Consider the following 24,704-nt stretch of genomic DNA (forward strand, 5'->3'; position numbering starts at 1 on the left):
ACACGAGCCTCGCCTGGCAGAAGGCGAAGTTCCGTGGGACTTCTCGCGCGGAAGCTTTCTCAACGTGTGCTTCAGCTAATTAGTGAGCTGGCTTTTCTCACACCCCTCTGGTCCCTCTGCGAGCTAGGAGCAAATTGATTTTGAGGGAACTCTTGTTTCCATTCACAACATCTCTTCTTACGCGGGTGATATCACCCCTGGAAGACTGGGCTGTGAGAAGAGGTGAGTCACGGATCACCTTTGCATCTCCTAGAGTTACATCAGTCAGAGCCTCAGGTGCTGTGGGGACGGAAGCCAGAAAGAGGGGGGAGGGCCCGCTGGGAGGGAAGAAGGAAGGGAGCCTGGTTGCTCTCTAGTCTGCCTATTTTCTTCTTCCTCCTCCTCCTCAACCCCCAAGCCTCTCCTATTTATAAACTGGATGAGAGACAAGTGCCACGTATTTATTGGTGGCGTCAGTTTAAATGCCATTTGTCTGCACTCTCTGACTAACCGCCATCCCTCCTGGGCCACAGATGAAGACCAACCTTGGCGTTCTCACCAGCCACATAAACTGGGTAAGATACTGAAGACACGCAGAGCCTGCTCCGCCCCCGCATCTTAGCTCTATTATCTTCCTTCGGTTTTATGTCCTCATCAGTTGTGGACAACAGAAGCCCTTGGCATTGTGTGGGAACCCCTGGAAACGTGAGACCGAGTCACCCAGGAGAGCACCTGCCTGCCAATGGGTGTGGAAGGTGGCCCCAGGCAGCAGGCTGGGATCAGTCCCTGACCTCTCTCCACCTGGGAGCCTTCAAATCTCACTCCATCATGTGCATCTGAAGGATGTGGAGAGGGATGGGGCCTCTTATTCCAACAAGAACATAATAGGTCCAAAGCTTGGACATGGGCCCTTGGAACAGACTGAATGTTTTTAAACTATTTCCCACCTACCCCCTCGGCCTTACGCCTGTCCGCGCCACTCCCATTAATTAGAAGGACAACCTCTCCCCCTCCCATCTCCTCTGGTCCCAGTGAATTCCAGACTCTGCAGGATCTCTGGGCCTGGCTGCTGCAGGTTGTTTATGAAGAAAACAAAGCGGCCTCAGAACACCAGCAAAGGCCAAAGGCCGCGAGGGAGATCCATTTCAGCAACACAGGAAAAGAGGCCCGAGGGGGCAAAAGGAAAAAAGGCTTTGCAGAAGGCACAGTTCTGGTAGCCTCTCATTACAACTTGCAGCTGATCGGGTGTAGCCCAACCAGAGACATCTGTTTGGAGTTTACAACAGAAACAAACACGAAGAATGCAGGAAAACTCCAAAATACACACACCCAGCCCAAGCTCCACCAGCTCCCTCCGTCCTGACCTCCACACCGTTCCCCAGCAGCCCAGCCTGGGCTGCGGAGGGGACCCGCTCTGCAACCTGCCCAGCTGCCTGCCCACCCCACCGGCACCTGCCTCATGTACAGGCACCTGCCTCATGTACACTAAGGCTTTGCATTCTGGGGGGCTTTCTTTAGGTCTCTAGTTCATCCTTAAAGCTCCTTGGGCTGTTTGGAAAGGAAACGACTGTGTCTTCGCATCCTCGGATTTGATCAGTGGGACCCACAGAAGGAGGTGGGAAAACCTCAGTGACTTCAAAAGTCACTCCTGCATAAACAACCTCACAGGCCAAGATGGAAAATGGTATTCACCCCAGCCCCTCCAAAGGTTAACTCAGAACAACAACAGAAGTCCACACTCATGTAGCCCTGGAGAAGACTGGCCCCCATACACAGGCCCCAGGCCCAGTCTGACCCCAGAAAGAAGGGTCCCTTCTCAAATCCTCTCCCAACACACACACACACACACACACACAGCCCCTCCCACGCCCACACCAGGCACCTGCAGCAGCACTTCGGACGCTTACCTGTTCTGTCCAATTTTCCTCTTTATTCTCTCCCCACTGGCAGGCAAACAGAACCAGAACAGTGCCACTCTTAAAAAATAACAAATTGCTTTATCCACATTTCTGTATATACAACCGCACAACATGTTATATGTTTCTTTTGCACAGCAAAAGGTATAAAACATCCAGCTCTGAGAACACGGTTACGTACAAAAAAAAGTCAAAAATACTTCACAACAGTGCAAAAATATTTTACACAGCGGCACGGAGTGAGATCTTCTGAACAGGAGGAAGGTGCGTGTGTTTCTAAAGGAGAGCTCCTTTTTTTTAGATATTAGATGTCTTTAACTGTAAACAACTTGCAGCTTGCTTTCACTCCCCCCCCCCCCAAATAAAACAGTTATTTGAGGAATTTGGCAGGTTTTCAAGGGTCTCAGTCTGAGGTAAACAGCACAAGCTCTGGAACCAAACAGAACGGGAGGTGCGGAGGCCTCCCGAAAGGCTCGAACGTTTTTAATGACACGGCAATGACAGCGCAAGGCCCTCCCCTCAGGGGGGTCGGGGAGGAAGTTAACCCCTCCTCGTCCGGCCCAGCTGTCCGCAAACAGGAAGCCGGGGCCAGGCACCTCGCGCCCCTGCAGCCCCGGGGGCCCCCTCACCCCCATCTCTCCGTTGTGGGATTTCCCGGGGTCACACAGCACCCCCCACTAACCCTTGCGCAACCCGAGCCGCCTCCAACAGAGCCAAGTACTGGGGCGTCGCGGACGGGTGGAGGGTGGCGGCCGGAGAGAACTCAGGAGTGCCCCATTTCCCTGTCCCGGGACGAGGGGCCAGGGACGGGGACCAGGTCGGAACCGCGGTTAGGGAGCCCCCGTGGGCGCGGCTCTCAGCCCGAGCGCGGCTCCTCGGGGCTGGCGCTGCCGGTGTTGCCGGACGGGTCCCCGGCGGGGACGGAGGCGGCGTCCGGGCCCCCGCCCTCGATGGAGCTCTCGCTGCCGGTGCTCTCGCCCGACAGCAGGCGCGTCACCCGCAAGTCGGCCTGCAGGGTGCGCACGTCGTTGCCGAAGCTGAGCTCGCCCAGGTCGCTAATAAGCTGCGACAGCTCGGCCTTCATGTCCGAGGCGCTGCCCAACAGCAGGGGCGGCGGCCCGGCGCCGGGGCCCACCGAGACCCCGCCGCCCCCCGGAGCCTCCTCGCGGTCGTTCTCCAGCGTGTCCAGCAAGTCCCCGCATTCCAAGTGCATGGCCACCACCAGCGCCCCTTGCGTCTCGGCCTCCCCCGCCTCCTCCTCCTCTTCCAAGCAGGCCTCGGGCTGCTCCTCCTCCCCCTCCTCCTGCAGCTCCTGCTCCTGCTGCTCGCCGAGCAGGTCCTCGGTGATGGAGCCGAGCTTGGGCGCGCTGCGGCTGCGCTCCACCGGCGGCTTGTAGCAGCAGGGCCCGTGCAGGAGCAGCTTGCGCAGCGGCACTAGCGGGATGGTGTGCGCGCCCACCAGCTCCTGCTGCTGGTGGCGCGCGTCGTCCCGCCGTTTGAGGCGTTTAAATTCCGCCAGAGCGTTGGCCGACGTCTGGTAGAGCAGCAGGGCCATGGCTTGCGCCTTCTCGGGCTTGGACACCAGCACGGCGTGGCAGCGCAACATGACTGCCTTGTGCTTCAGCTCGTGCCGGTACACCCAGGCGAAGACCTTGGGGAGTCGCGCGTCCGCCACGCAGTAGGTGACGCGGTGCAGCAGGTAGAGGTGGCCCGGGCGGCGCAGCGCGCGCTCTTCGGCGTGCACCATGCGGATCCCCTGCGCACTCACGGTCAGCTTCATCTTGGTGCCCTGACGGCCCGCCTCGCTTTTGCTCCAGATCTTGCCCACAGCTAAGTCGGTGCAGCCGTCGCCGCGCGCCTGGATGGTGGTGGCATTGCCCAGGTAGAGCACGGTGTAGGTGGGGTCCTCGCTGGTGATGTGCAGCTTCTTGCGCTTGGAGCGGAACATGCTGCCCACCCGGCTGAGCGCGCCTTCGGGGCACGCCCGCGCGAGCGAGCTGAGCGCCGAGTAGTGCAGGCTCACGGCGTAGCCCTTGGGCTTGGACGCCTGCCGCGGCGGCGCCTCGGCCAGCAGCTCGAACTTGTGCTTCTTCCACGGCAGCATCTCCGGAGGGCGCCCCGGCGCTGCTGGGCGGCGGCGGCGGAGCGCCGGGTGCGGGCCCCGCTGAGCCACCAGCTCCGGCCGGGCTCGGCCCGGGCAAGACCGAAAAATAAAACTCTGCGAGTAGGGAGTTGGAGGGGGGAGGGGACGAGAGGACAAATAGTGCTAGGGAACCCCGCGGGGGGCAGGGGAGGGAATATTGTTTCGAGTGTGGAAAAATAAAGGGGGAACGGGGGCGCGCGCGCACCGAATTAGCCCAGCCTGGGCAAAGGAGGACCGCGGAGTCTCAGGCAGGCAACAAAAAGAGAAAGAGGATAGGAGCGGAGCGGAAAATGTCTGAGAAACAAGCTAGATGCGCGCGAGCAAATACAACGGAGGGTGCCCCCGGCCAAAGCGCCCGGGATGGTGCGAGGCTGTCCGCGCACTCCTCCGCAAACGTAAAAAGGCACCCCCTGCCCCCAGCCCCGGGGACTGGGGCCAGAAGCCGCCGAAACTCTCCCGTGAGAGTGCCAGGGGCCAGTGCTCCCCACCCCCACGGGGCGCCCCCGGCGGGGCTGGTCCCAGGTCCGCGGCGTGCCCGGAGAGCGGTCGGGCGGTGGGTCCGGTGGCGGCGGGGGCCCAGCGCAGCAGTCCTGCTGGGGCTCACCGCATCCTCGCTCCGGCCGCTCACTGTCCGGGCTGGCCCGGCCGGGGCAGCGCTGGGCTCCGAGGGCGGGGCGCGCGCATGGCCGGCTCCGGGGCCCGCCGCTACCTCATTCCTTCCCTCCCCGGCTGTCCTCGGTCGGCTGCTCGCCTCTGCAGCTCGCCCTCTCCGGTGCCGCGAGCCGTAGCTGGCTCGCCCGCCTCACATCCTTGCCGTCCGGGAGGAAGATCTCGGGTAAATATAGGCCGGCGCGAACCATTCGCCGCGCGGGGACAGGGGAGGAGCAGGCCAGAGGAGAGGATCCGTTTCGGACTCCGACGCCCGACGGATTCCTGGTCTCTTAAAGGGACCCGGTTGCGCCATTGGCCAAGGGAGGGGGGAGACCGGTCCAATCCCGCGATTACATTCCAAATTAACCAGCCTCTCTTTTAAGTATGGAAAGCACCGAGACCTGGCTGGACCCAACTGCAAAGGGAACTGGAACTCTAGCACTCCACCCCCAGGCTGAATTGCAACTCACGGAATAAATGTAGGACTAGATCGAAACTTCTGGGGGAGGTAGTGGAGGATGAGGTTGTACGGTCTAATTTCCGGTGCGAAAAGGTTGGGGAAATAGTGTCTTTTCCTCCTTGTATGACAGCTCTCTGAGAATCGCTGGGTACTGTTTAGTATTACTGTTTTCAGAATTTCATTCTATTACAAGGGAAAGGGACAAAGACACTCACTTCCCACTATCTTGAAGCTTGGAATCCATAGGGAGACAGCAAAAAGCCACGGTGAATGCCAAGGTGTCTGCAGTGAACTGGATGGGGATAACATACACTCAATAGATGCTTCCAGCTCCTGACCCCAGCCTGTTGACAGGCCTCAGTGGAGAGCAGTTTTCTGAGAGGCACACAACATCTTAGTAATACTTGTGTGTGGTTGGAGTCCAGTTTACTTGGGCAGGCCAGTCATTCAGTTTTATTATGTCATTGACACATTTTGGATGCGAATTCCTAATAAAACTTCAAATGACAGTGTTTTATTTGGGTGTCATATACTGCCTGACCCCCTCCGCGGGGAGTCACAATGGCGTTAATCATGCTTTTTTTGTTTTGTTTTTTCCTGTGCCAAGTGGACAATGTTTTAATCATCTGGCTTGACCCTTGGCCAGGAACTCACTGCTGAGCCCTTGAAATCACCTGCTTGCCTCTCCAGTCTGTGCGGCGAGAGCAGAAAGACTGGGAGCTGGACTATGTGAGCCACGGTGGGACCACGCCGCAGCAGATCCCCGGGCTGGTCCTTCCCACCGGCCCCGTCCACTGAGGGTTTTGAATGTATTGTGCTTCCATTCCAGATCCTCATTTCGGAGCCATGGCGGCTACTCCTGGCCACTTTTAACCTTCCTTTGAACTCTAAAGCAATTTTTCTTGGGGTCATAGGTGCTGAGTTTCAATTTAACTAATTTTTCTGAGTACCTTTTGGCGCTAGTAACAGACCCCACCCCTGGCTCCAAGAAGCTCCCAGTCCAGTGAAGGATGTAAACTCCACCCGACTCTGGGCTTCGTCGGGAATGTTGGATTCCGGGTCCCCAGTGTGGGGTACAAATAAGCACCCAACAAATGCTGAATTGACGAATGAGAGATGTGTGTGAAAAGAAGACAGGGTGAGCTAAGTGCTGTGAGAAAGACACAAATACCAGAAGCTGGAAGAAGAAAAGGTTCATTGAAAATCAGAACAGCCTTCATGGAGGTGGCGATGTTGTAGGGGAAAACAAGATTTTTCCAAACAGGAAAGGACTGAAGGCTTTCCAGGTAGAGAGGACAGCAAAATGACAGAAGCATGAGAATGCATTCCCACGTACAGATTACGATGGAACTGAATGATTGTAACAATGAGAGGAGAAAGTTTCCTGATCTTGCTTTTAGGGCCTCTGCAGCTCCATTTTCAGTTGCTATAACAAAATATCTGAGGTCAGGTAACGTATAAAAATGGAGTTTGTCTTCAGCCTGTATTTGGGGGAGGCTGGAAATCCAAGATCGGGTGGCTCCACCTTTTCAGGGTCTGGTGCAGGCTTCTTGGGGGATGGCATCACAGTGCTGGGACTGTGTGTGGCAAGGATGACTCGGGGAGACAGGAAACCAAGGGATCCAGGGGTCAGACTCACCTTTTATAGCCACCCATTCTTGTGGGAGGAACTACATCAATCCCTGTGGGGGCAGAGTGCCCATGACCTAATTACCTTGCACTAGGCCCCGCCTCTTCAAGGTTCTGCCCCACTGTGAACCTTTGGGCAGCTCTCAGATCATAGCCAGACCACAGCAGGGCCCTCCTGGTCTGCCTTTTCACCACAGACCGGTCCTCTGGGTCCTTCAAGTAGAGCCCTAACGCCCTCCTCTCCTGCTTCATGGAAGGGTGTCAGACACCCTATGACAAGAGCTGGTTAGGACTTCAATAAGCCTTGGAAGCCAGCGTGAATTCTCTTCTGCTCACATTTCTGAAACAGCTTGCAGTGGCAATGAAGTAGACCCAATGTGCTCCAAAGGCTGAAAATGCTGATGAAAACTACCGAATTCACCTGTGCTAACTGGCTTTTACCGGTCCATGATCTCAAAGTCTAAACCCTACAGAAGAAAACATCGTGCTCAAGGAGTTAACCGTTTCTGAGTGGCTCAGAGGTGCAAGGGTCAAAAGGCTTGGAAAGGAGGAAGAGGGAGCGATGGTGGGAACAGAGTGAGGCCTGCTCTCAGCCTCTGCAGGAGGCACCACCTCGCACCTCACACATGGCGGAGCAACCAGGGCACCAGGGTGGTGGGAAGGAGTCCACTGGCCACCCCGTCTCTGACGCACATGTCCTCAGAGCTGCTCATGCTACCTGGTCCCTGTCATGTCTTGACTGCCTTCTTAGCAAGCTTGTTTTCAACTTCAGGACAGCAGAGATTCTGGGCAAATTGGACCCTCTGGTGTGCGAGTCCTGCTCGGCAACCCAGGAGGAAAACCCGCAGTCTCCCAGCGGCCTGCACCAGCCTCTGGGCCCACTTCACCTTGTGGGGAGAAATCGGCCACCCCCGCTGAGAGCACACACGTCACAACTGAAACTGCCTGGTCCAGCTGGGAAAGCTGGCCTCGCCCTTCATGAGCCCACAGCACAGGCCCGGGACCCAGGACAGAACATCCGCGGAGTGGGGCTCAGAAATGTCTGTACTTTTAAGGACACTGCCCCATCTACTGGTAGCCAGCAGAAGTGCCACTTGGTGGGATGGTTCCCACCAAGCTAAGCCTGTGGTTAAATCAATATGCTGCCAATCACATCTGGAAGAAAATGCTGTGGCCAAGGGTTCTGGCCCCCGGCATGATGTCTCAGAATCAGCTTTTCTTCCTCACTCAAGGTCCTTGGGCTCACTTTCTCCCTCTTTATGTCTTGTATAATTCCCTCCCCACCCCCTCCTCCAACAACCCATTGAGTGGACATTGACTTCAGAGATGACAAATGATGAATCTGGAATCTTCTAAGCCATTCAACAAATATTTGTTGAGCGTCTATGTGATGTGGTTGCTGGGGGTAGAGCATAAAGAAGACAGATAGGTGTTTGCCTTCATGGGATTTAGAGCTAATGGGGAGGCAGATAATTACAAGTAATTAATACAATATCAGGCAGTGGGGCCGGCAACGTGGCTCACTTGGCTAATCCTCCGCCTTCGGCGCCAGCACCCCGGTTTCTAGTCCTGGTCAGGGCTCCAGGTTCTAGTCCCGGTTGCTCCTCTTCCAGTCCAGCTCTCTGCTGTGGCCCGGGAAGGCAGTGGAGGATGGCCCAAGTGCTTGGGCACCTGCACCCGCGTGGGAGACCAGGAGGAAGCACCTGGCTCCTGGCTTTGGATCAGCACAGCACCGGCCGTAGTGGCCATTTGGGGGGTGAACCAATGGAAGGAAGACCTTTCTCTCTGTCTCTCCCTCTCACTGTCTACCTGTCAAATAAATAATAAAAAATCTTTAAAAACAAACAAACAAAGAAAACAATATCAGGCAGTGATAAGTCTCTGAAGAAAAGGAAGCAGTGTTAGTAGTAGAGGATGCTGGCTGGTTTAGACAGCACGGTCAAGAAATGTGTTGCCCTGGGCCGAGGCCTGAATGAGATGGAGGCAGCCGTGCAAAGATAAGGGGAGCAGTCTAGCCCGTGCTGGCCAGTATGGCAGTCCCTGGCCACATGTGGGTACTGAGCATCTGAAATACAGCTGACCGGATGGAGACGTGCTACAATGTGAAAAACACTCTGGATTCTGAAAACAAAGAAAGAATATATGATGTTTCAATAATTTTACATGAACTGGAAAATGATAATATTTTAACTATGCTGAATTCAATAAAATATAGTATTAAAAGTAGGGGCCAGGGCTGGCGCTGTGGCAAAGCAGGTAAAGCTGCTGGCTGCAGTGCTGGCATGCTGTATGGGTGCCAGTTCAAGTCCCAGCTGCTCTATTTCCCATCCAGCTCTCTGCTATGGCCTGGGAAAGCAGTAGAAGATGGCTCAAGTCCTTGGGGCCCTGCACCCACATGGGAGACCAGGAGAAAGCTCCTAGCTCCTGGCTTCAGATTGGCCTAGCTCTGGCCATTGCAGCCATTTGGAGAGTGAACGAGTAGATGGAAGACTTCTCTCTCTCTCTCTCTCTTTCTCTGCCTCTGCCTCTCTGTAACTATGCCTTTCAAATAAATAAATATTTAAAGGAGAAAAAAAAAAGTAGGGGCCAGCATTCGGCCTAGCAGCTAAGATGCCTGTGTCCTATACCAGGACATCTAGATCTGACCCCTGGCCTTGGCTCCTGATTCCAGCTTCCTGCTAATGCAGACCCTGGGAGGCAGCAGTGGTGGCTCAAGTGATCGAGCTCCTGCCACCCACATGGAGACCTGCATTGAGTTCTGGGCTCCTGGCTCCAGCTCCAGCCAAGGTACGTTGTAGGCAGTTGGGGAGTGAACCTGTAGAAGGGGGTGCTTTCTTGGTCTCTGTCTCTGTGCCTGTCAAATAAATAAATCAATACTTTAAAAGAATAAAATTAATTTTGCCTGCTTCTTTCATGTGGCTACTAGAAATTTTTTAAATCACATATATGAACAACATTGTCCTAGGCAAAGGGCACAGCTGAAGAGGAGAGCTCAAAAGGTTCAAGAGAATGAGTTCAAAAGGTTCAAGGACTCTCAAGGTTCAAAATCCCGCTCCATGATCCCAGCCGTTGTCATTCCTGACCCCATCACACCAGCTTCTTAACCTGGGTAAGCCCTCTGGGAGCCGCACGGCACTGCTCGCGGAGTGGACTCACTTGCATCACAATTCCCTGGACTGATGCCTGATCCCCCTCTATATCCACATCTCTGGAGCGGGGCCCGGGAGTGTGCATGCCCAGGCTCCCCTGGGGTCACACACTAATGTTCGCAGAGCTCCAGCCTAGCCTCTTCTGGTTCTTCCACTACCAGCTCCTTGAGCTGTTTTCATTCCTCCTCCCACCCGAAACATACATGAGCCACTCCCCATAGCCTGTGTGCTCTGCCTGGAGCTGGCCTGATGGGTGGAATCCCTCAGTCAGTGACGCATTGCACACTGTGACCTCGTCTATAAAGGCAGAATGATGTGCCCCTCCCCCCAAAACATGTCAAGCTCCCAATCCCTGAAACCTGGGAATCTGTTCCAGGGCCCAGGGGAACTGAGACTGCAGATGGAATTGAGGCTGCCAACCAGCTGCACTTAAAATAGGGAGATTAGCCCGGATTATCCAGTCGGGGCCAGTGTCATCACACAGGTCCCTAAACATGGAAGAGGGAGCCTGAAAAGTGGTATGTGCAGTCAAAGAAGCCAGACACAAAGGCTCACAGATTGCAGGGCTCCATTTGTATGAAATATCCAGGATAGGTGACTCCACAGATCGCAGGCTGATGGCTGCCAGCCGTGGGAGGAGGAGGACGCGGGGAGCAAGTGCGCAGTATATACAGGTTTCTTACTGGGCTGATGAAAATGTTTGGAACTAGACAGAGGTGGTGATTGTACAACATTGGGAGTGTACTAAATGCCATGTATTTATTTATGTAAGGCAGACAGAGAGAGAACGAGAGCTTCCATCTACTGGTTTCACTCACCAAATGCCCACAACAGCCACAGCTGAAATTGCAAACCAGGAATTCCATCTGGGTCTCCCACGTGAACCCAATTACTTGAGTCATCACTGCTGCTTCCCAGGGCGTGCAATAGCAGAAAGCACCAATCAGGAGCCAGAGCCAGGACTTGAACCCAGGTACTCCAATGTGGCATATAGATATGCTAACACATTGCTTAACTGCTAGGCCAAACTTGTGCCCCTCAAATGCCATTTTATTTTTCACCTTAAAATGGTTAATTTTGCAGCTGGCAGTGTGGTGTAATAGGTAAAGCAGCTGCCTGCCACACTTCTATCCCATATGCGCGTCAGTTCAAGTCCAGGCTGCTCCACTTCCAATCTAGCTCCCTGCTAATGGCCTGAGAAAAGCAGCGGAATATGGCGCAGGTGTTTGGGCCCTTGTCACCCAAAGTGGGAGACTGGATGAAGCTCCTGGCTCCTGGCTTCAGCCTGGCCCAGCCCTGGCCATTGGGACTATCTAGAGAATGACTCAGCAGATAGAAGATATTTCTCTCTCCCTTTCAAATAAATAAATCTTTTTTAAAAAAAAAATGGTTAATTTGGGGGCCAGCACTGTGGCGTAGCGGGTACATTCGCCACCTGCAGTGCTGGTATTCCATATGGGTGCCAGTTTGAGTCCTGGCTGCTCCACTTCCAATTCAGCTCTCTGCCATGGCTTGGAAAAGCAGTAGAAGATGGCCCAAGTCCTTGGGGCCCTGAACCCGTGTGGGTGACCCTAAAGAAGCTTCTGGCTCCTGGCTTTAGATCGGCTCAGCTCTGGCCATTGCAGCCAATTAGGGAGTGAACCAGTGGTTGGAAGACCTCTCTCTCTCTCTCTCTCTCTCTCTTTTCTCTCTCTGTAACTCTGACTTTCAAATAAATAAATATTTTTAAAATGGTTAATGTTATAAGAATCTCAATCTTTAAAAAAGATTTATTTATTTATTTGAAAGTCAGAGTTGGGGCTGGAGCTGTGGTGTAGTAGGATAAGCCTCTGCCTTATACAGTACCAGTATCCCACATGGGTGCCAGTTCATGTCCCAGGTGCTCATCTTCCAATCCAGCTCTCTGCTGTGGCCTGGGAAAGCAGTGGAGGATGTACTTGGGCCACTGCACCAACATGGGAGACCTGGAAGAAGCTCCTGGCTCCCAGCTTCAGATGAGCTCAGCTCCGGCCCTTGAAGCAGATGGAAAATCTTTGTCTCTCCTTCTCTACATCTGAAACTCTACTTCTCAAACAAATTTTTGAAAATATTTTTTAAAAAGTGAAAAGAAAAGAAAGAGTTATATATATATATATATAGAGAGAGAGAGAGAGAGAGAGATCTTCCATCTACTGGTTCACTTCTCAAATGACTGCAATGAAGCCGGGAGCCTGCAGCTTCATTCCAGTAGCCTACATGAGTAGCAGGGGCCCATATACTTGGGCCACCTTCTGCTTCTTTTCCCAGGCCATTAGCTAGGAGCTGGATCAGAAGTGGAGCAGCCAGGACACAAACCTGTGTCCATACAAGATGCCAGCATCACAGGTGGTGGCTTTACCTGCTATGCCACAATGCCAACCCTTTAGCTCATTTTTTAAAAGATTTTATTTATTTTAAAGGCAGAATGACACACAGAGAGAAGGAGAAACAGAAATCTTCCATCTGCTGGTTCACTCCCCAAATGGTCACAATTGCCAGGCTAAAGCCAGCAGCCTGGAACGCTATCAGGATCTCCCAAGTGGATGGTGGCATCTTTTGCTGCTTTCCCAGGCATGTTATCCAGGAGCTGGATTGGAAACAGAGCAGCCAGGACTTGAACTGGTGCTATGACCATGGTGCTGCAGGGAGTGATTTAACCTGCTATGCCACAATGCTGGCCCCTCATCTCAAGTTTTTTAAAAAAAAAATAGGAGCCACAGGGGAAGGTCAGAATGAAGCAATATGAGAACTCAACCCACCCTTGCTGGCTTTGAAGACAGAGTAGGAGCTGAGGTTAAAGGATGCAGGCATCCTGTAGGAGCTAGCAAAGATAAGGCCTGAATCTTCCCCCCGGAGCTTCCAGAAAGGAACACAGCCCTCCTCACACCTTGATATTGGCCCAGTAAGATGCACCCCAAATTCTAACCTGCAAAATGTAAGTATGTGTTGATTTCAGCCAAGTCTGGAGCTATCTGTGACACATCTCCATCCATTCGTCTTGTCCCTGACTCCCCCCTCTCTCCCATCGAGTACTCTTGTCATTGAATACTCAACTCCCCTCCAGTTTCCTGAGGGTGCTGCTTCCCTCAGAGCTAGGCAGAGCTGACCTGGTGCTGCCCCAGCAAAAGCGAGACAGCTAGAGGAATCGTCACTTGTGGCCTGGTTCCCCCTGAGCTGCTCACACAGCACATGGCCCTCTCCTCCAGGCCCAGAGTCTCTCTCCTGAGCCTGTTTCCTCAAAGCCATCCTCCACGCTGTTGCCAAACACAAAGCTGACATTGTACCTCTTTCATCCGACCCACGATGGCTTCCCACCAACCACAGGGTACAAACCCAGTTCCTCACTATAGCACACAAGAATTCTCAGGTAGCCACCTGCCTACCTCTCACCTCTCATTCTTCCCCTAAACTGGCCTCGAAATTTATGCTCAACAACAGCAGATAGCCAAGCCTTCTTATGCTCATGAACTGGGTTTTACTCTTCCTGCCATGGGTCCTGTGGTTTAGCTAACTGGAATGACCTCCTACTACCACTTCCCCTCCACGACTCCTGAGCTTTTCTTTTTTTAGATTATTTATTTATTTATTTATTTGAAAGTCAGAGTTACAGAGAGAGAAAGGGAGAGAGAGAGATTTTTCTATCCACTGGTTCATCCCCAGATGGCTGCAATGGCCAGGACTGGGCCAGGCCAAAGCCAGGAGCTAGGGGCTTCATCTGGGTCTCTCAGGTAGGCGGCAGGAGCCCAAGCACTTGGGCCATCTTCCACTGCTTTTCCCAGGCCATTAGCAGAGAGCTGCATCACTGATGGAGCAGCCGGGATAGGAACCACTTCCCATATGGGATGTCGGTGCTGCAGATGGCAGCTTTACCTGCTACGCCACAGTGGCAGTCCCTCCGGCTGACTTTTAAGAGCTCTCCGAGGTAGAGTCTTCTCCAGGAAAATGTCCTGGGCCTATCCAGCTCCTTCCCTCTGCTCCCTTGTGTGGGACTCTGCACTTGCCTTGTTAATAACAGTATCATTTTCAACTCTTTGCCTCCCCCACCAGCTTATGAGCTCCCTGAGGGTGGGACTGTACGTTATTCATTGTCTGTGCTCCCCACTCCCAGTGCAATGCCTGTGGCCAAGTCACTGCATGGTGAATGTGGAATGAACGAACACTGACCGTCTACTCATTTTCACAATAGTGGGGCTGTCCTAAGCACAGACTGGTAGCATTGGAAGCACCCTTCAAATACCCTGGCAAACCCCTCACCCCTGTTTTACAGATGAGGAGCTGTGGCCCTGCAAGGGCACATGCATGGTCACGTGGTGATTTAGTGCCCACACCAAGGTTGGACTCAGGTAGCCTGAATCTCAATTCAGGGCTCTTTCCTTCTGCTAAACAGAAGCCAAAGACCTGGGATCACATCAGCACACAGAATCCGCATCCTGCACCTGCTCTCCCACCAAGAGGGCAGGGTTTCGGGGACTTAGGGACTCATTTGGGGGAACTTAGCAGGAGCAGCCCTCATCAAACAATTTTCTCCCTGTGCTCTGACTGAGCACCCACTGGGCCCCCAAATGAAAACTCTACTTGTTGACGGCTTGCACCGCTCCCAAAGAGGTTGGAGTCACGCGTGACTGTCATGGCAGCCACCAGTGAGACTTTGGTCTCCGTAGAGGTCAAGATCATGTTCAGGTTCATTGTGTTCCTCTGCTCTGCCTGGTAACCTTTTCGCTTGCCCAAGACCCCCAACTGTAAGCTTGCAGAACAGGCAGTTTGTCCAGTGCCCATCATTGTGAGGTTTGTGCTAGTTTCTTCATTTGCCAGAGGGGAAGGACTGAGGCCTGGTGATATTAAGAAACTTGCCCAAGATCCCCGAAGTCAGCATTATTTGTGTTTGAGTCAGGCTGGGGGCCTTGGATGGCAGGTGGAGGCATCGTCCAAGCTGTGGTGAATCACCAGGGGCACCAGAGCAGAGATGTGCCATCAGATACCCAGAGGAGGAAGGGAAGCAGCCCAGACACCCGGCCCTGGCCTGACACTGAGGGTCCCAGAGCGAGCTGCTGCCCCTCTCTGGGCCTCTGCCTCCCAGGTGATGAGTCGAGCACGCTCCCGTCCAGTTCTGAGACTGCAGGGAGCCATGTTCGTGTCCTGGGGCTGCCATAACAAATGCCTGCAAACAGCAGGACTCTATTCTCTCACAGCTCTGCATGCCAGAAGGATGCCTCATCCTTGCTTCTTCCTAGCTTCTGGTGGTCGCCTGCAATTCTTGGCTCCTGGGTTAGAGACACATTGCTTCCATCCCCAACACTGATGTCACATGGCCTTGTCCCTCTGTCTCCTGTGTAGGTGTCCAAACGGGTCTCTGCTTTTTCTTTTTTCTAAAGATTTATTTATTTTGAAAATCAGAGTTACAGAGAGGGAGAGAGAGAGACAGAGAATGGGACCCTCCATCCATTGGTTCACTCCCCAGCTGGGCCAGGCTGATGCCAGGATCCAGGAGCCTGGAGCTTCATCTGGATCTCTCACATGGGCGGCAGGGGTCCAAACACTTGGGCATCTTCTGCTGCTTTTCCCAGATCATTAGCAGGGAGCTGGATGGGAAGTGGAGCAGCCAGGACTCGAACTGGCGCCGATATAGGATGCAGGCACAGTAGGCGGCCACCACAACACCAGCCGCTAAATGTGTCTGTTCTTATAAGGACTGCAGTCATTGCATGAGGGCCCACCCAAATCCAGCATAATCTTCACTTTCCAAATAAGGTCATGTTCATGTTCACAGGTGCTGCGGGTTCCTTTTGAGGAACCTCAGTCAATTCAAAATAGAGGCCATGGAAGGAGATCGAGGAGCGAGAGAGGAACCGTTGACAAAACCAGAAGGCTACAAACTTGGGAGGTTACCTTGTGGCCCAAGCTCCTGAAATGTCCTCACTGGACCCCTTGCCACAGAGCCTCTCCCGCCGTGGGCTGTTTGCGTGGAATGTTGGCCACGTGGACGAGGCCCCCTGCAGAAAAGCAAATGCGTGGGAAGGGAGCCAAGAGAAGGGAAACCATTCACCTTTCAAGTGAGCCTTCTCATCAGTGCCACCAACCGCAGGGGCCATGCTGCAGCCAGGACCCAAATCTAGTCCCAGAAAAGAAACATCTGAGGGGAAGTGGGGTGTTGGAGGTAGGGACAGGACCCATGAGGAAGGGTCAGGCGGGCTTGTCCCCTGTGATGTGAAGGGAGAAGTCCGACCCCTGCGTGGCTAGCTTTAGAACAGAAACCCTGAATCAGAAAGAAAGAGTAGAAAACCAGAAGCAAAGGGAAGTGGTTATTTTTAGCATCTCCATCTGTAACAATACTCATAACTGATGGCTGAATTTGCTAGATGCTCCCTCACTTCCATCATCTCAGCCATCTCCTGACACAGACGGCAAGGTGTGACACTCTCCTCAAGTTCACAGCCCCCTCCCCACCCCAGACACCCTTGCTGCAACCATCCTTGCTCCCCTTTCTTTCAGGTCCTGGGGTGACCCAGGTGGCACTCTGTGGTCAGGCATGTGCTGAGCACCTTAGTGGTCACCCGTTCCAACACCCACTGTGAGGCACAAACCCGATTTAGGACATCTGGATTCTTGGTTATGTAGCCTTTGCTTAAACACCCCCAGTGGCTGGTAGCTCACTACCTTACAAAGCTATGCTTTCCATCTTTGAACCACTGCAGCTGTGAGCAGGTTCAGACACATTAAACCTAAAGCTGCAACTCTGTGGTTTCTGCTCTTGTGCTCTGGTTCTGCTTCCCTTGTCTACTCAGAACAACTTTCTCCCCTTCCCCGAGACAGCGCTACATGTATACTCCTAGTGTCCCTCCTCCTCCGGCCGGCGACACTTCCTTCACCTTGGCCTCTTCCAACATCACTCCAGCCTCCTTCGCCACCCAGGGTTACATGCTAACACACACTAGTGTGTTTAGTACTGACTTAAGGAAAAGGGTCACATGTAGAGGCAAAACATTAAGATCCCAGGATTCAGACAACCCTCCCAATGGAGTAGGACCTACCAGGCGGTGAAGTCCATGGCTCCACTTCTGACTTGAGCCACGTGACCCAGAGGAGTCCCCATCAGGCTGACCACTGCCAAAATTGTAATCTCTCCTAGGCAAGGAGTTTGTCCAGTGCTGGCTCCTCAGAGCCTAGTAACAAATGAATGGGATCAGCCCTGCACTGCCTACCTGTGCACTGTAGAGTTGCTGAGCGTGAATTCCACTTCTGGCCCCCTCTACTTGGTTTTACTTTGCTTGACTTTATTGAATCTCTATTTATTTTTTTAATATTTCTTTTTTTCTTTTATTTATTTATTTATTTTTTTGACAGGCAGAATGGGCAGTAAGAGAGAGAGAGAGAGAGACAGAGAGAAAGGTCTTCCTTTACCGTTGGTTCACTCTCCAATGGCCGCTGTGGCCAACACGCTGCGCTGATCTGAAGCCAGGAGCCAGGTGCTTCTCCTGGTCTCCCATGGGGTGCAGGGCCCAAGGACTTGGGCCATCCTCCACTGCACTCCCTGGCCACAGCAGAGAGCTGGCCTGGAAGAGGGGCAGCCGGGACAGAATCTGGCACCCCAACCGGGACTAGAACCCGGTGTGCTGGCGCCGCAGGCAGAGGATTAGCCTATTGAGCTGCGGCGCCGGCCTTGAATCTCTATTTCTACAATTAAAAGTAGAGAAAGAACAATACCCTCCCACTTCATTATCGAGTAGGAAAAGATTGAAATGTCACCCATGAATAAAAGACTTAAGATATTCCATACATGTGTACCTACAAGAACTGTGAATAAACTCACGGGTCAGATATGGTGTATACATAGTCTGTCACCAAGCAAGAGGTCTGTTACACACTTTCCCACAAGCCCAATAACGTGCACAAGCAGGTGATCAAGGTTTTGTTGCAGTGGCCCCAATTAGTCATCTCTAACAATCACCAGTAAGTGTCTTGAACTATTGCAACTCACTCATGTGTGAGAATCCACCCACTTTGAACAGGGATAAACCGAGACCAGCATATAATCAAGGGGAGTTTCCCTACTAAATCAATGATGCCCTGCGGAGACCGCCAGACTTCCATTTTCGCCACTGTCAACCTTACGCAAACTACTGCGATGTCCTTGTAGAAGGGGTTGGTGCAGAAAACAGAAGAGGAGAGACGGGGCTGCAAGCTTGCCGTGGGACAATTCTTCAGCCTCTGACACATTTCTGGCCAAGAGGTGGAGGGAAAAACGAAACAGAAACCCGTCCACAGTCTGTCTCAGACAGGTGTGGAGCCGGATGGCTGAAAGCTACGGCCTGGCCTGTGTGTCTCAGAACCTGTAACCACATTTGTGCAGACTCAGGAAAGCGAGCATTAGGCAATGCCCTAAAGGAAGAACATGCCCTGTGTCGCTGTTTGGAAGCTGGATACTAGGGTTCCAATCCCCAAACCAACCTCCTCCCCGGTCCGACTGTTCAGAGAATCTTGGCTTCAACACGAGGGCTCAGCCTTGTGGGGAATGAGGATCTGAGCACTCTCCTGCACACAGCCTGGCGGGTGAGCATTTCCTCTGGCCTGACAAAGTGAGGAGGGATTTGGCCGGATTGGTGCTGTTCCCTGAGGTGTGTGGGCAGGACAGCTCCCGCAGCCCAGGGCAGGGACCTGGGCTGATTCATCTTCGCAACCCCCTCACTCGGGCTGCAGCCAGCGGCTTACTCAGTTCTCCACCCCGGGAGCCTCACTCTCCCCTCAATCTTGCTTCATGCCTCTGAATCTTGGTGTCACAGTCCTGTCTTTTAAACACCTTCAATTCCCTTCCTCCTTGTCCTCTTCTCTGGACAACTAGCCAGCCAGGCTTTTACTTGCAAGGCTCAGCTGTTGGGAAAATAAATGCGTCCATCTGAGCCAAAGTGGTATCCCCCGTCCCCAAACTCCTATGCAATGTTCCTGCAGTTCTATCTTGTCTGCTCCATTCACCAAACAGCAGTTAGTATTATTTATTATTAAGCCAATTAGCCAAGTAAGACAACCAGGACACAAACAGAGAATCTGTCATTGGTAAATCTGAGTAACATCTTGGGGGAAATGTTGGAATCATCTATGCTATGTACGCTGGGACTAGTTGCTGCTAATTAACCCCACCAAGTCAACGTCCTTTGGACACCCTGCCCCAGCCCTGATTAAGTGATCACTTCAGTTTGTCAAGATTTCTTGGAGCCCTTCAAAAAATGGCAATAGAAACATTAAGTGGTTGCTTTCTCAAAATCCCTGGAGGAGGGTGACAAAATTTGGAAAAGGGAACCAGAGTGACACTCCGGGTTCCTGGTTGGATTTCTATGAATGACACGGTGGGTTTCTTTATACCATCTCCTACTACTATTATTAAAATATAAAATCCATGTCCTTGGGGCTGGCGCTGTGGCACAGTGGATTAAAGCCACAGCCTGCAATGCTGGCGGGTTCATGTCCTGGCTGCTCCACTTCCGATCCAGCTCTCTGCTGTGGCCTGGGAAAGCAGCGGAAGATGGCCCAAGTCCTTGGGCCCCTGCATCCACATGGGAGACCCAGAGGAAGCTCTTGATTCCTGGCTTTGGCCTGGCCCAGCTCCCGCTATTGTGGCCATTTGGGGAGTGAACCAATGGGTGGGAGACCTCTGTCTCCCATTCTCTAACTCTGCCTTTCAAAATAAATAAATAAATCTTAAAAAGGAAAGGACAACACCAAGATTATAATACCAAGAGGTTAATTTATAAAATAATAAAGTCCATGTACTCTTTACTTTCATGAATTGGCTTTCTCTTTAACCACTCAACTGCAGAGCAGTAGCCAGGACCTGTGCTGACTTTGTCCCACGGGTCTTCTCCTTGTCCTGCTTCTGCAGATTCTGTCTGGGGACCTTAGAGACACACTGTTCTGACGTTGGGAAATGGGACAAATCACACCCTGGTCCATTCCTCGGCTGGTCTGTGCGCACCACCTTCCAAAACCTTTGTCAACTCCTATGCTTGGGTGAGTCCCAAAGTTCACTCCCCTTGCGTGCAGAGGGCATGGGAGGGAACCCAGAAACGGGTGAGTGGTGTGGTCCCAGCTTTGCTCGCCCCTAACTTGGTGTGAACGACCCTCAGCCACTTCAGTGCCTTCATCGCTAGCCAAGGGGACTCGTGCTACTCACAGTGTGGCCCACACGCCAGTAGCACAGGGATCTCCCGGAGGCGTGTTAGACCCGGAGACCCAGGCCTCACCCCTGCCCTTGAACCAGTCTTCCTGTTGACAAGAAGCCCAGGGACACCAGATGCACATTCGGGTGAGACTGGACCAGATCGCGTTTGGGTCCTGTGACTTGGCTTTTTAAAAAATCTTATTTTTTTTTTTTTAAACGACAAGGCTGCTTATACGTATGATGCGTAGCATCATGTTTTCACACATTACACGCTCGATGTAGCTGGCACAGGCACCACCCGGACCCTGAGCTTTCCTCGAGACACGCAGAGCGCCGCACGGCACCTCTCCCCGGGACGGCCGGGCGCAGGACGCGGGGACACGCACGTCCGGCGCCCGGCGCCGCACCACCTCCGGTTGCCTCCGTGCTTCTCAGCCTCAGAGCGGCCGACGGCTTCGCCCACCTCACGGGGTGTCCTGACCACTACGCGAGGAACAAACGCCCCGGCCGCCGGGTGCAGTCGGCTCTCTGTTTTCACCGGGATGCCATTTCGTCTAGAACTTTTATTAAACATCGTTTGTTAGAAATTAGGCAGAGTCAGACTCTCGCCTTTCCGGACAAGCTTGCCAAGCTCTGGAAATACGATTCGAGCTCCCGTTCCAACTCCCATCCAGGCCAAGCCTTTCCTCCCCGAGCGGCGGCTAAGGAGGGCTAGGTAAACAAAACAAAAAAACACTTAGTCACGGGGCCGGACCGTGGCGACGCCACACCTTGGGACGCCGGCTGGAAACCAGCGCCAGGAAACTGTCCCCGTCGCGCCACAGAAACACCCTGCTGCCGCCGAATCTCCGCCTGCTCCTGACGCCAGCCGCGGAGGCGGGGTCAGTCGCATGAATATGAACGGGCATATTTTCCAATTGTCCTAGTTTCTCGCCGGACCCTAAAGACAGACGCACACATAGGGAATGTACCATTCCTTTAACTCAATCATTCTGTCCCAGTTTGGGACATTCGTGGAAACAACTAAGGAAAAATTCATAGAACAGCCATATTATAGGGCGCCGGATAGGCCAAGGTAAACAAAAAGCATTCATTCTATTCTCCCCTCTCCATTTTGGGTCTGCACAACTTGGGCTCGCTCATACGTCACTTCCGGGGGTCGAGCTCGGCATGGCGGAAGCCGCACGCGAAGGCCCGAGAAGCTCGGTGTGGAAGCTGTGTTGTGATGGGTCGGAGGAGAGCGCCGGGCAGTGGGTCGCTGGGCCGGACCCTCGTCCGCCATCAGACTCAGCGGAGCCGTAGCCACCGTCACGCTGACTCCTGGGTGAGACAGACGACGCCATCTGTTCCTTTCTGTTTAGGTTCGAGAGTATGCTTTGGAAGGGTGAGAGGAAGTTTGAGAAGCAGATTCTCGGGACAAGGCCCAGGGTCCAGAGGAAGAGGTTTGAAAGGAGGGCTAGTGTAGCGACGAGGCTGCTCAGTCTGCAGCTTCTTGGCTGCCAGCATGTCTTAAAGGCGTCAGACCTTGGCTCCGGCGGCCCTTGGACGTTTCTGAGCAGGAAAGAGCAGAATTTGTTTTTGATTGATCTCGTGCTTGAGTGTCCCCGGGATAGAAGATAACTCAGATCCCTGTTTCATCCTTGTTGTCGTCCCTGGTGGCTCCGCTGTGGAAGAGGAACCGTTCTTTTCCAAGCCGCTCTAGTAATTCCGTGGCCCAGGGGAGATCAGAGTAGAATCCTTTTAGAAAAGTGAGTGAAGTGGTGTGATTGTGTCCATCGTTCTGGCCATCAGCTCTCAAATCCTGTGCGTGGGGTGAGCTCTAATGCTCCCTGGGCCACTGTCGCACCCCCTGACCGCATCATGTGAAGTGTGCAGAGTGAAAGACTTACCTTATTCGTCAGAACTCACCAGGTCACAAGTGCTCTGGACAGTAGGCACTGGTAATTTGAACTGCTTTTGAAGAAACTTGTCAACGTGGCCTTTAGTTAACGGAGGAGTTGAATATGCAGCTAAAGATGTCTCCTCTTTATTCTAATTTTTGCAGATTCTGTGGTCCAGGGCAAACTGTATAAACTCTAACTTTTTTCCATTTCTTTTACCTCTACAGAGCATATAGCTTAGGATGATGTTTAGAAAATTTTGGGGCTGGCGCCGCAGCTCACTAGGCTAATCCTCTGCCTGCGGTGCTGGCACCCTGGGTTCTAGTCCCGGTCGGGGCACCGGTTCTGTCCCGGTTGCTCCTCTTCCAGTCCAGCTCTCTGCTGTGGCCCGGGAAGGCAGTGGAGGATGGCCCAAGTCCTTGGGCCCTGCACCTGCATGGGAGACCAGGAGGAGGGACCTGGCTCCTGGCGTCTGATCGGTGCAGCGCGCCGGCTGTAGTGGCCATTAGGGGAGTGAACCAACGGAAGGAGGACCTTCCTCTCTGTCTCTCTCACTGTCCAACTCTGCCTGTCAAAAAAAAAAAAATAATAATAATAATAAAATTTTGGGTTATGTCTGGAAATCAATTTAGCTGTTTGCACTAGCATTTTATTAAACCTCAGTAAGGGATGGGTGTTGTGGCTTAGCAGGTGAGGCTGCCACCTGTGGTGCTGGCATCCCATATGGGCACTAGTTTGAGTTCCAGCTCTTCCACTTTCGATCCAGCTCCCTACTTATTTGCCTGGGAAAGCAGTGGAGGATGGCCCAGGTCCTTGAGCCCCTGCAGCACATGGAAGACCCGGATGAAGTTCCTGGCTGCGGCTTGGCCAAGCACCAGCCGTGTGGCCATCTGGGAAGTGAACCAACAGATGGACGATATCTCTCTTTCTCTGTGTCTCTCCCCTCTCTCTGTAACTCTGCCTTTCAGATAAATAAAATCTTTTTTTTAAAAAAAAGTTATTAAAATGTTAGTATGGGTTCTGAAGAGGGTACAGTCATACAATAAGTGTACATGGCACAGCAGTCAAGTCACATCTTGGGATCCTTGCATACCATGCGGGGTTCTGGTTTGAGTCCTGGCTGCTGTTCACCTTCTGCTAATGCACAACCTGGTAGGCAGCAGATAAGACCTCAAGTACTTGGGTCCATGTCACCCATGTGGGAGACCTGGATTGGGCTCTGGGCTCCAGACAGCCCTGGCTAATGCAAACATTTGACTTTCAAATAAAACAAAAAGAAAAATAAAAACCTAAAAAACGTAGAATAGTTGCAAGGAAGTTTAGAACGTTTGGTTGTCAGTAGCAGGAGAGAGCAGATGTATTTATTACCTTGTATTTTATTCGTAGTTGCACACAAGTGAACTCAATGATGGCTATGATTGGGGTCGTCTTAATCTTCAGTCGGTGACAGAACAGAGCTCCCTTGATGACTTCCTGGCAACTGCAGAACTTGCAGGAACAGAGTTCATAGCTGGTAGGTCATCGCTGGGTGCCCTTGACACTGTTCCCTTCCGTCATGCTGACCAGATGCCAATGAGCCTCCTTGGAAGTGTGTGACACTCTTGCTAAACTCACAAATGGGGCTGTCTAACTCAAAGGCACATATCCCAGAAGCAGTCTGGGGAGGTCCAGTTGAACCCAAGCTGTGAGACACAGAGTGGGTTGCATTCCTTTCAAATTCAGCTCTCCACAACACTTGGGATTCAACTTCATTGTGTCTAGTTCAGGAAACTCAGCCTTGTCAACATTGTGATGGGCAGTGCTGGCATCTTCCAGAAAATTTTTTCTGATATTATTAGAAGACAAACTCAGGCCTTGTGCTGTTGGGCAGTTTCATGTGTGTTGTAAAGCACCACTCTTCACATTATGGGGAGTTTTGTGTGCACAGGCTTTGTTTTAGTCTTCTCTCTTGTCTTTTTGTGTGTGTTCTGAGCACTTGAAAAAGTGCCTGGCATATTGCAAAATTGTAGTATAAACTAATATTTCTGCTCATTAATATTACAGATACTCGTTAATCACATTGTTTAGCAGTTGTTCACGCTGGCGTTGCGCTGGCTACTCAGGGTACAGGGTTGAATAGGATAAATTGTATTTCTGTAACACTTTGTTATGGAAGAAGTCTGTAGGAGACAGTGGGCTTCTAAGAGCGGTGGCTCATATCCGAAGGAAGGCTAAAGCCAGTCAGGGCAAGCTTGATCCCAGAGCGGAAACTTGAACACTGAGAGATGTGACAGTGAAATGATGCAGGGCCCTGTGTGGTGGCATGCAGTGTGCGCATGCCCAAATATGAAGCCGCAGCCTCCTTTGTTCAAAACTGGTTAGAGGTTTGGCTGTGATGGTGCGGGGGCATAGGAGGTGATGTGCAGAGACACCAAGGAGGCGGGCAGGGGCCAGATTCCAGAGAGCATAAAGCGTGGAGGGAGCCTTTACAGGGATTTAACAGGTGTACCGTGTGATTTCAAATTTCATCTTCTGTTTGTCTTCCTGGCTTTAATGAGGTCTAATTGATAATTTAAGACTGTATGTAGTTATGGTATACAACTTTATGGTTTGCTTTATGTATGCATTGTGAAATGATTACCACTGACCAGCTGACGTATCCATCACCTCAATTATGTATGTATGTGGTCGGAGCTGCGGTTGGGGGTGAGAAACACGTAAGATTTATTTTTGTACCAAATTTTAGGCAT

The 24,704-nt window shown here is 52.5% G+C and overlaps 2 protein-coding genes across 2 annotated transcripts in view; one reads left to right on the forward strand and one right to left on the reverse strand.

Annotated features, from left to right (window-relative positions):
* Positions 1–1,956: 1,956 nt before the first annotated feature.
* On the reverse strand, positions 1,957–4,979 carry FAM43A (family with sequence similarity 43 member A). Its single transcript, XM_062209918.1, has one exon. The coding sequence runs from the start codon at positions 3,997–3,999 to the stop codon at positions 2,752–2,754; it is 1,248 nt and encodes a 415-aa protein (XP_062065902.1). The 5' UTR covers positions 4,000–4,979; the 3' UTR covers positions 1,957–2,751.
* Positions 4,980–21,264: 16,285 nt separating this feature from the next.
* The window catches only part of LSG1 (large 60S subunit nuclear export GTPase 1), a 38,170-nt gene continuing 34,730 nt past the window's right edge, over positions 21,265–24,704 (forward strand). The window contains exons 1-2 of the mRNA XM_062209931.1: positions 21,265–21,419; positions 23,362–23,488. Of these exons, the coding sequence (XP_062065915.1) occupies positions 21,321–21,419; positions 23,362–23,488 (226 nt within the window). The 5' untranslated portion in view covers positions 21,265–21,320. The remainder of the gene's footprint in view (positions 21,420–23,361; positions 23,489–24,704) is intronic.

This window comes from Lepus europaeus, chromosome 2 (assembly GCF_033115175.1).
Source record: "Lepus europaeus isolate LE1 chromosome 2, mLepTim1.pri, whole genome shotgun sequence".
In the NCBI taxonomy this organism is placed as follows: domain Eukaryota; kingdom Metazoa; phylum Chordata; class Mammalia; order Lagomorpha; family Leporidae; genus Lepus; species Lepus europaeus.

Excerpts from the sequence above, each read along its gene's own strand:
- FAM43A (XM_062209918.1), bottom strand. The coding sequence starts at position 3,999 with ATGCTGCCGTGGAAGAAGCACAAGTTCGAGCTGCTGGCCGAGGCGCCG.